Source organism: Hemicordylus capensis, chromosome 10 (assembly GCF_027244095.1).
Source record: "Hemicordylus capensis ecotype Gifberg chromosome 10, rHemCap1.1.pri, whole genome shotgun sequence".
NCBI lineage: Eukaryota > Metazoa > Chordata > Lepidosauria > Squamata > Cordylidae > Hemicordylus > Hemicordylus capensis.
Window position 1 is genome coordinate 5907651 of NC_069666.1, and position 11443 is coordinate 5919093.

The 11443-nt window shown below is 48.9% G+C and overlaps 1 protein-coding gene across 4 annotated transcripts; it reads right to left on the reverse strand.

Annotated features, from left to right (window-relative positions):
* Positions 1-14: 14 nt before the first annotated feature.
* Positions 15-9406, reverse strand: LYSMD4 (LysM domain containing 4). Of its 4 annotated transcripts, XM_053272242.1 has the most exons (4): positions 9117-9267; positions 6430-6558; positions 5275-5559; positions 15-1141 (listed from the first exon to the last, which is right to left on the reverse strand). In XM_053272242.1, the coding sequence occupies exons 3-4, from the start codon at positions 5542-5544 to the stop codon at positions 554-556; spliced, it is 858 nt and encodes a 285-aa protein (XP_053128217.1). In that variant the 5' UTR covers positions 5545-5559; positions 6430-6558; positions 9117-9267; the 3' UTR covers positions 15-553. The 4 variants fall into 4 exon arrangements, with proteins under 4 accessions (XP_053128217.1, XP_053128215.1, XP_053128216.1 ...); XM_053272240.1 differs by lacking the exons at positions 6430-6558; positions 9117-9267 and adding an exon at positions 9296-9406; XM_053272241.1 differs by lacking the exon at positions 6430-6558.
* Between the last annotated feature and the right edge of the window lie 2037 nt (positions 9407-11443).

The following is an 11443-nucleotide window of genomic DNA, read 5'->3' on the forward strand; positions in this document are numbered from 1 at the left end:
TTGATTTGCAGATGTCAGGCAAAATGGCTTTTAATTAGTTGGCAGTTCAGAGCTTGGGCTACGTCAATTTCCAGAGAATCCTGAGAAGGGAAACCAGAATCACCCTCTGATGCAATCATAGCAGCTATCTGTTTGAACACCCATCTGCCCCAATAACCCAGAAAGAGGGGCTGGCCCCCTTTAATAATGAGCCAGGCACAGAGTGAGGAGTGCAGAACCTGCTCTCCACAAGTGTTTTTCTCCCAGCTCAACCTATAGTATCCAAGGTCTACTGAGCAGTGTGGAGAAAGGGAGATTCTGCTCTGCTTGTCTGCACGTCTCTTGTGTTAAAAACTGAACCTGCCTCTACCACCTTCCCGTCTAAATGCGACTCTGCCCCAATCCTGTAAAAAACACAGCTGGTTTGGCCTTGCACGTTCCATTTCCCGCTTGGCTTCCTTTCCAAGTCCACTTCCAGCAATTTGGAAGTAGCTGAGCTGGTGGGTGTGGATCTAAAACATCACGTCAACAGCAAAATGCCTCCTCTGCATTGGCTTTTTTTGGACATGTGGATTCATCCCCCTGACGGGATCCAAGCTTGAGTTCTGGGGGAATGGGTAGTGGGTGTGTTTTCTGTGGCCGCCGTGGGTAGGCGTGCTCCTGTTGCGGATGTCTGCAGCGACGAGTCATTGGCCAAAAAAGTGGTGTTACCAGGAGCCACTCCCAGGTCTTGGGTCTTAAAATAGACAATGTAGAACACTGGCAAAACTATGCCCACCAGTAGCATGACGACGACTGCATTCCACCACTGGATCCCCCAGTCTGCTCCACCCCTGGGGTCCTTCCGCCCCGGCGGTAACCGGTTTGGCGTTTCAACGGCATAGTCCGTCTTCAAAGAGACCTCCACTTGCACGGCTTGTTCGATGTTCTGGTCAATCCCTCTAAAATACTGATCGATTTGCTTGTGGTCTGAAGAGCTGTTGCTTCTGTTTTCGCCTTCAGACCACTCCGTGAGTAACGGAGCAGGGGCGTGGGAAGGCGCTAATAGCTCTTTGTTAGTCTCCATTAAGATGCTGTTGACCTTGACTGGAATCTTGATCGACTTCAGAGCGTACAGGTCCTGCTCCCGCATAAAGTTGTTGACTCGTTTGATATCTGCAACCTGGAGAATTCAAGAATGGAAACATCAGTTACCACAGCAAGTATTTTCTCCAAGTGTATTTAAAATCAGCATGATAGGGTTCGAGTGTTGGACTAGAACGAAGTGGTACCAAGTTCAGAAGTCAGCCAGCAAGCTCCCTTGGTGACTTGACCAGCATAATCTACCCCACAGGGTGGCTGCGAGGATTAAATGCTGCACGGTAAGAGCTCTCAACGTTGGGTCCTTTGGTACTGTTGAACTACAACTCCCATCACCCCAGCTACAATGGATGATGGGAGTTGTAGTCCAACATTTGCGGGGGGGGGCAAGTATTGAGAACTTCTGCCCTGAGGAAAAGCCAGATGTCACCCTTGGAGAAGGCTGAGATAAAAATGAAACAAGATGTTAGAATAAGCACTTTTGGATCTGAGGGCATTCAAAGCGGCATATGGTTATTAATATAAAATCAACCAACATCATTAAAAGCAGGAGAACTTCAAAGCACAAAGTCAGCAAAAATAAAGGTAGGGCAGGGAACACATTAAATGACATCAACAGTAACAGGAGGATCTTCAGTAACGTTAGCAATATATCAAAACGTATATCAAGATTAGGGCCAGTCTACATTTAGTTCTGCACTGTCAGATTCTCTTTAATCTTCTATTTTGGGTGCCAATTATATTGCCCACGATTCTGTGGAATTTTCAAGGTTCCAAGTTTTAATTCCATTTCAGTTTTTTAAATGGGTTAGATCTATTAATAGACCAGATTATTAATATGTGTGCGTTAATGCTGTGAACCACCTCATAAGTCACAGCCGAGGGGCAGGATAGAACTATTTCAATAAAATAAAATGGAAATGGAAAAACGTGAAAGCACAATTCTAACCAATTGTTTACTTAAAAACAAATGCACTCCTGCTTTCCAGTCATCTGGCCAATGAGTATAAAGGCTCTGAAATGGGCCAATAAGATCTTGGCACTTTATTAAATGGTATGTTGTTTTAGTTATTTAAAGTTTTATTTATTTTATTTCATTCAATTCATATACCGCCCTTCCTAAAGTGGCTCAGGACATTATGTTGTGCATTAACTTTTACAAATATCTCTTAAGATCGTACCTGTCTGTATACTATTAGATCCCCAGAACATAAAGTTTCTCACTTACAGGCCTGGTAATCTCCCATAGAATGTATGGGGAAGAATCTAAAACTTCTAATCCAAAGGCTGTTCAACTCTCTTGAACCTCTTGTGGAACCTCAAAGGAGATTTATCAAACTTTTTTTCCCCCAACCACAGTATACTTAAGTTCTGGAAAAGACTTCTAGAATTTATTTATTTTTTAAAAGGGAATACGAAGACGATGCATGTTTATATACCACTTTTCAACAAGATTTCCCAAAGCGGTTTAGATGGATGGATAGGCTCCCTGTCCCCAAAGGGCTCACAATCTAAAAAAGAAACATAAGATAGAAACTAGCAACAGCCACTGGAGGGATGCTGTGCTGGGGCTGGATAGGGCCAGTTGCTCCCCACTCTGCTCAATAAACAGAATTGTCACTTTTAAAAGGTGCCTCTTTGCTCAGTTAGCAGGGGGCAAAAAATAGGCATATCACCCCTTTTAACTTTGGGGAACTGTAGCCAAGAGCAAATTTGCAAAGAGCAAATTTCCCCAGAAATACTGCTTCAGGCTGGGGATTTAATTCCACTGAACGGCAGGACTCTTCAGTTTCTCCCCAAACTAAGGCTACTTTGGCTTTAAACTTCAACACGTTCCTTCCAGCGAGAAATATTTAGAAGAACTCTGAAGAGCGGCAGCCAGATTGCAAGATTGAACAGAAGGGCATTCTAGTCCCTACACAACAAGAGTGCTCAGAGTGTGTCAGACAGCAAGTTAACAAGGAAATTTCCATGTAGGTCAAGTGTAAGACTCATTCAGTCAAGTTCTGGCGGCTGTCCCCAAGCCAACCCTGGAGTTTGTCCTCCCAATTCCAACTGCGCTTCAGTGAAACTAATCCCCAAGTAAGCAGTTTGTGGATGGTCATAGGAACATAGGAAGCTGCCATATACTGAGTCAGACCATCGGTCTATCTAGCTCAGTATTGGCTTCACAGACTGGCAGCGGCTTCTCCAAGGTTGCAGGCAGGAGTCTCTCTCAGCCCTATCTTGGAGATGCTGCCAGGAAGGGAACTTGAAACCTTCTGCTCTTCCCATCTGCTCTTCATCCCCTGAGGGGAATATCTTGCAGGGCTCACACTTCTAGTCTCCCATTCATATGCAACCAGGGCAGACCCTGCTTAGCTATGGGGACAAGTCATGCTTGTGACCACAAGACTAGCTCTCCTCTCCTTGATAATCAAGTCATTTCCCCACTGTGCCAATAGGTGGCTACCAATGAACAAATTGTTGTATTCTCTCCATGGAATACTCTTTGAAGGACATTCCTGCCAATTTTCATTCCCATTCCTCCGACAACGTTGATAACATTTTATAGCCGCTTTTTAAAAACCCTTAATAGCTTTTAGACCACCGCCATCACAAATCTGGCCGCTGCAGTCCCGATGGACACAGCCACACAAGCAAGTTAAGACACTGAAAGCAGCAAGTACTTGCTAGATGCTGTCACCTCTTTTCTATCTGTAGGGGTGTAGAGCGTATCAGAAAAATCACCATGTGCATTCGTCCCTGCAGCTTGTACCCTCTGCTGCTCCACTTGGCTCACGTACTTAGGAAGTCAAGTATAAAGAATTCGACACAAAACATTCAGAATTGGCAACCCCTTCACATAAGCTGTCTCACTCACTATAAGGCAGCTTCTGATGTTGGACTGAACAGGTCATTCTGCTCCGTCTCTGCATTACCTGAAAAACAGTATTGGGTCTACCTGCCCATCTCTCAGCTTCAAAGACATAGGAACAGAGGAAGCCGCCATATACAGAGTCAGACCCTTGGTCCATCTCGCTCAGTATTGTCTACCCAGACTGGCAGCAGCTTCTCCCAGGTTGCAGGCAGGAGTCTCTCTCAGCTCTATCTTGGAGAGGCTGCCAGGGAGGGGACTTGGAACCTTCTGCATGCAAGCGGGCAGGCGCTCTTGCTCTTCTTTGTTTTCATTCGTCAGCTGACAACTCAGCTTCAAGACAGCAATGCCCTCCATTCACCTGAACAGCAGGACCTAAGAGCAGCCCTGCTGGATCAGGCCCAAGGAAGCCCATCGAGTCCAGCATCCTGTTTCGCACCGTGGCCCACCAGATGCCTCTGGGGAGCCCACAGGCAAGAGCTAAGGGCATGCCTTCTCTCCTGCAGTGGCTCCCCTGCAACTGGCATTGAGAGCCATCGTGCCTGAGGCTGGAGGTGGCCCCCAGCTGCTGAGATGACGGCATGCAAAAAGGGAAACTCCCATCTCAGCTTGTTTATTACAGGTCCTTCCAAGAAGCGGATGTTGTCTGCCAGCTGGACAAACCAGAGTGCACTTGCCACACCCTGAATTAGAAGATAATTCTGTCAGCCGTGTCTCTGAAAGCAAAATCCATTGCCATAAATGAGATGTAGGTGAGCACACCCAACTTAGTTGGGAGCACAGGAAGTTGCCTTACAGCGAGTCAGATCGTTGGTTTATCTAGCTCAGTATCGCCGACACTGACTGGCAGCAACTCTCTGAAGTTTCAGGCAGGAATCTTTCCCAGCCCTATTTGGAGATGCCAGAGGGTGAACCTGGGATCATCTGCAAGATGCCCTTCCACTGAGCTCTGGCCCCATCCCCTAAGGCAGGGCTCTGCTCAACCTCGGCCCTCCTGCCAGATGTTGGCCTACAACTCCCATAATCCCTGGCTATTGGTCGCTGTGGCTGGGGATTATGGGAGTTGAAGTCCAAAAACAGCTAGCTGCGGGGGGCAAAGTTGAGCAGGCCTGCCCTAAGGCATCACGTTCCCAACCTGCGTTATCCAGATGTTGCTGAACTACAACTCCCATCATCCCCAGCTGCAATTTATTGTGGCTGGGGGTGACGGGAGTTGTAGTTCAGCAATATCTGGAGTGCCACCGGTTGGGAACCCCTGCCCTAAGGGGCATGGATACCTTACAGCGCTCAGAGACCCTGCTTAGCAAATGGGACTCTCTACCACAAGACCTGCTCTCCTCCCTCCAACGGATTCTTACTTTGCATCCATACTGCAGCGCCAGCTTGTTCAGGCTGTCATGCTCTGCAACTTCTCGTTCCAGCACCACTACGTCCCCGACTTTCTCCTGGCTGGCGGTGCACCTCTGTTGCTCCTTCCCTCTTGCTCGCAATTCCATGACGTCGAGTTCCTCCTCCGAGTCATCCGAATCGGACTGCCCACTTCTGAACAAGTAAACTTGGCTGCTGGCGAATTTCCGGATGGTGGCGGGAGCTTGGAAGGAACGGGTCCGCCCTTCACTTAGCCTCATCTTTTGCACAAGACTCTGGAGGAAGAAAAAGATCAGGATGACTATTATGAGTCATATCATAACCCCGGCAATAACCAGAAGTCAGGTGGAATCTGAAAGCATGCAAAGGCTTGGCAAACTAGGAAGCTGCCTTGAGTGCACACCCTCCCCCGCCCCCGAAGATGGTTCCCTGCCCCAAAGAGGCTCCCATTCTACAAAGAAACCCAAGGGAGACACCAGCAACAGCCAGTGGGAGGGGCGCTCTGCTAGGCTGGATAGGGCCGGTTGCTCTCCCCCTGCTAAATACAGGGCGAGCCGCCATTTTGAAACGGCAACCCCTTGGCCCAGTGAGCACCTTAACGAGGCCGACCTTTGCCGGAGGGGGCTGCTCATTTGTTATTTATGGAGCACCTGTCCACGCTGCTTTTCCCACAGAGAAGTTCCCACAGTGGTTCTCGTGGCACAAACAAGAAGAAGACGGGTCCCTGCCCCAAAGAGGCTCCCAATCAAAAAAGAAGCCCAAGGGCGACACCAGCAACAGCCACTGGAGGGATGCTGGGCTGGGCTGAATAGAGACAGTGGCACTCCCCCTACTCAGTATGAAGAAGGTACTCTTTTGCCCAGTTAGCACTATCTCACTCTAAAGCCTTTATCAGCCGCCGTTCCTCTAGCGGGGGAAAGGTGGCCAAAATATACTTATATACTGCTTTCTAACAAGAGAAATGTTGTACAAAATGGTTTACATAGCAGAATGTTACGGGTTTTGTATATTGCAGGGCTGCAAAACTTCAGCCCCTCAACTATGGTCGGACTACAACTCCCATCGTTCCCAGCCACAGTGACCAATAGTCAGGGTTGATGGGAGTTGTAGTCCGAGAACAGCGGGAGGGCTGAAACGGTGCCGACCTGGTATGCAGGATTCACTCCGGCTTATTCTTAAGTCGCTCCTTGCGAGACCGAACGGCAGGACATAGGTCCAATGAATGGAGACACGGATACGCTATGGGGCAGGATCGAAGGGTGTGCTCTTCTCCCCTGGAATACAGCCGACAGGACAGAGCTTACCTCCAAGAATGTCACAGCAGCAAGTCTGGGTTAAGCTAGCTTGGCCGGCCAAGGGGACAGAGCTGGAGGTCAGTAGCAGAACATCTGCTTTGCATGCAGTTCGTCCCTCCGGTTTAATCCCCAGCATCTCCAGGAAGGGCTGAGAAAAATTCCCACCTGAAGCCCTGGAGAGGCGCTGCCAGTCAGAGCAGAGTGCGGATTCAGCCTGCAGGGACTGTTTTACTGGCCCCCAGGTCTCCTGTAGCAACACAGGAGCTGGAAACTGCCTTATAGCACCATCCTGTGCATGCTTGCTCAGAAATATATTCCAGTGTGCCCAGGGAGGCTTGCTCCCATGTAAGCATGCCTAGCACTGCAGCCTGAAAGCAACAACAATGTAGGGAGAGGAGAGAACTTGGCCTTTGTTTGGGGCTGGCAGGCACTCTAGGGGGCCCCACTGATTGAGCAGGACCCACTCTCTGGCCACTGTCCTTGGCTGAAACTATGGGCCCATTGACAGGGGGAACTGATCCACAAGTAACTAATAATATTTTTAATTTGAAGGTAATAATGTGCTAAAAATGGACTTTTCAGCCCCTGCATGCCAAGTTTTGGATGGTTCTGGCCCAGCAGGGCATTTTGTACAGCCCTGGTTTTTTTGTGCCAGACAGGCCAATGGTTTGGCTCAATAGAGGTCAGCTTCCTCTCTTGAGGGGGCTTCATCTCCCTAAGAAACTGATAATGTGAACGAGAAACAAGCGACTCCAGTGGACGATTCTTTCTTCAAAAGTAAAATCAAAAAGTAGCGGTGGCTTGTGAATTCGTTTCCCAGTGGCTGGAGGTTGGCTTGAAATGGTGTGTGGCAAGGAAGCACAAGCGAAAGCAAGAAGCCAAAGGTCGGTGTGAGACTGGAAGTGATCAAAGGTTTTTTAAAGGAGCAGTTCTTTGCTTTCCATGGTGCAAGATTGCAAAAGCTACACACCTCATTTCAGATTTCTACAGGGGTCCAGGATGGCTGGCTTGACTTGATTTCTTGGCCGGCACAGCTGGCTAGGCCAGGTATGGAGCAGATGCTCCAAGAAGCTCTCTTTGAGCCTGGGTTTGTATAGGGTTTAACTGGTGCTCCACCTGTAACCAGGAATGCTATAAAAGCATGCCTAGGCAAATAATGGTGTGTTGTTTAAATCCAGAGTGAAAAATTAATGAATGCAATGTTTTCAGATAAGATTCGTATATTTAAAGCCAAAGGTACTTTGGAAGCTGGTTTTGACCTCTCTCTCTCTCTCAAAACTATATTTGGGCGCTAGGCCTGGGTTTCCACACCCCTAACAGTCACAGCCCAAGACACTCACAAACAAGGTATGACAGAAGCAAGCCTCTTCTTCTTTCCCAAGCAACTTCCCTTCAGAACACTACTGTGCAGGGCTCCTGACAACCCTAAAACCCTCTTCTCCTTGGCCACTGTAATGCAGGTTGATTTCCCACCCATTTTACAGATGAGGAAAACCGAAGCTGTGCAGTAGGTAACTTGAACAAAACCATCCACTGTTTCCTCATCCCACTCTCCTATGACTTCCCCTCCTGCCCACTTCTTGTCAACAGGACAGAACTGACTAGGGCACCTTCCTAGGCACCATCGCTATATGGATGCTAACCGCAGCTATCTCTGGAGATCTTCCACCTCACCCCACCCACCCACCCACCATTTCACAGGGTTGACAAAAAACAACGATATAAAACACCCCCAAAACCATACATAAGTCAGTGTATAATTTAAATAAGATGATTTTTTAAAAAATTTAAATTGGATTTTAATTTTTAAAATAATCATTAAAAAGGAACCTAGGCCAAAGATGTGATCATGAATATTAATCATAAGTTGTCATTATGAACATCTTAAGAGCAGGCTATGGGGATGAAATCTAAGAGACCTAATCAAGCCTTTTCTGCAGCTGGTGTTCCTGCAACAGACACCGAGTCAAGCCCTTGCCTCACCCGCAACCCCCAAGTGCAAAGACAAAGGTTGTCAGTAAATGGAGCAGGGGGTGGGGGAGAAATAAATAGAGGATGGGGGGGTGGCGGAGTAGACCTGAACGAGAGGCGTCTGCATGCAAATGCACTTGCTCCCCTTCCCTTCGAGGACCCTTATCGATCCACCGCCCACGCCAGGAGGGCTCAGGGTGCTCTACTACATCACACATGCGCACCATTTAAAATGCAGCCTCACACACAAGATAGAAAGCAGTTAAAACAGCAACATGAAACTCATTTTTAAAAACCAATTAAGTCTTTATAAGAAGGGCCAGGCTGGACAAGGAAGAGCTGGGTCCTTCCCAGGGGGAAAGAGCTCGAGGCGGCCCCTGCATCAGCGGCGGGGGGGGGGGTCTCCAGCCAGCCGTTCTCCCCTCCCCCGCAAAGCCCCCAAGGAACCGAGCAGACGCCAAGCAGGAGACTCCTAATTGCTGCCCGCCCCCGGTCGAGCCCACCTGTTTCTCCCCCGCCTTGGAGGAATCTTGAGCCGACCCCCCCCCCGCGGCGCCTTCACTCACCTGGATTTCAACTCTTCCTTGCCTCTCCCTCTTCCTCCCCTTTCCCTTTTCTTCGCTCTTACCCCCTCCCTCTTTCTCCAGCAGGCTTTGCCTGGGCACACCCACACGTGCTATTTGCTTCCTTTCCTCGGGATTGGTTGCGCACCCGCGGGAAAGGCGGATAAGAGCATCGTCCTAACCATTCGCCTGAGAAGGGGGGAGGAGATGGGGCGCGCAACGCGTTGGAGTCAAGCTTGGCGGAGCGGTCAGCGCTGGAACGTGCAAAGGGAGGAAGAGGAGGAGGGAGGAGGAGACGGGCTTAAAGGGCCAGGAGCCCTTCCTCTCACCCTCCTCCTCCCTCAGAGGCAGAAGCAATGGCAAAGCCTGTTCTTTTGTGAATGCAACAACATTGCGCAGGAGGAAACGGGGTGCTTGTGCCGTTGGGCTGAGCAAAGGAAACAACATTGAGATGAACACAGTGCTTCCTTTCAGTCGCCATATAGCCAACCTTCTAGGAAAAGCCCCCTGGACTCGCCTTTCATCACTCCTTCCGTTCTTTGCAAGATGCTTGCATTTGTCTTGCTTCCTCTTGTGCCTGTCCTCATTTTTTCCCTTCCTTCGCTTGTTCTTGCCCCCCCCCACCCCCTCTTTCTCTTTTTCTAGTCCTTCTTGTTTCCCCTCCCATCTTTCTTCTTTTCTTTCTGTTGGAAAAATCTGGCGTGACGCGTGAGGGGCTGCTGGTGGGTGCGTGGCGGGCTGATGCCCCCGCTGTCTCTGCAGTAGAAAACCAAGCTTAGATCAGTTGAGAGCGAAGCGGGGGGGGGGCAAGGCAAATCCCCCCCCCCTCCACTCACCACTGCTTAGGATCTGGTCTTTCTGGGCTCCTGTTCCAGAGCTGCTTCGTTGTAAACAGGAATCATAGCAGCAAGGCTAATTGCTGTGGTTATTATGGATGTTTATATATTGCTTTTCAGCCAAAGCAACAACAAGAAGTTCTCAAAGTGGTTTGCATAAACAAAAAATAATAAGATGGTCCTCAGTCGCAAGAGGGCTCACAGTCTAAAGGGAAATCTACTACTACTACTACGGATATTTATATACCACTCTTCAACAAAATTCCCATTTGTTTACATAGAAAAATAAATAAAACATCAAGAAGATGGTCCCCTGTCCCCCAAGGGCTCACAGTCTAAAAAGAAAAATAAGGCAGATACCAGCAACAGCCACTGGAGGGATGCTGTGCTGGGGCTGGAGAGGGCCAGTTGCTCCCCCCCTGCTGAATTTAAGAGAATCGCCACTTTGCTCAGTTAGCAGGGCACGCCACCTCCAATGAAGTGTCCATGTTGCAACCAGCAAGGCAGCCAGTTTTCTCTTGCCTGCTGCCTCTCAAGGGACTTAGGGCCCAGGGGCTCAGCTGTAATAGAATAAGGGGAAACAAATGTCCCTGGACCCATTCAGCTGCTGGGCATCCGCTTGCTCTTTGCTCTTCACTGTCGATGTTGTATGGTGGCAGGCATATCTGTTTTTAAAAAATGTTTCTGAGCCAGGAGAAGGCGCAAGTGCAAGGATGTGTGGTAAAGTTTCTGTGTGCATGGGGAGTATGTGATATTCTTTGCAAAGGAGTGAAAGAAAGGGAATGCTGGGAATGTTTAGTTTTTCACCGGGTCCTTACACTTCTTCTACAGCAAAGATATGAGGGGGAAGGAGAGAGAGAAGGTGGGGGCTAGGGGGAGAGTACCCCCCATCTTTGTTTCTTGTCCCAGGGCCCACATTAACCTTGCTAGACAGAGCTGAGTGGTTGCCAAGATTTTCTAGTTCCCCCAAATCTGGAGAAACCACCTTGTCTTGTGGTAGCAAGCAGGAATTGTTCCCTTTGCTAAGCAGAGTCTGCCCTGGTTGCATTTGAATTTATTGTGGCTGTGGATGATGGGAGTTGTAGTTCATCAGCTGGTGAAGTCGCAGCTGAGGATGATGAGAGCTGTAGGCCAGTGGCGGGGGGATGGTGGGCATTGTAGTCTATCAGCTGGAGAAATTGCAGTGGGGTGATGGGCACTGTAGTCCAGCAAGAGCTGGAGAGCTTGTTGGCTACCCTGCTTTAGAAGGTGCACTAGGGACCACATCATAGAAGGGTTTCTGAGGGTGAGACCAAAGGATCCCATCTAAATGGATCCCATCTGGAGGAGCCAAAGGAAGCCCAGTACTGGTGGCAGAACTTAGTGAATCCACTGCTCTATGTTGTTGCCATGTATCCACTGGGAATGATCTGTCGCAAATTATTTTAGCAAACAAACACAAACCCTTAAGGGCTGCTAAACCAGCAACCTTGCAGAAGCATGCCAAGTTTTCAT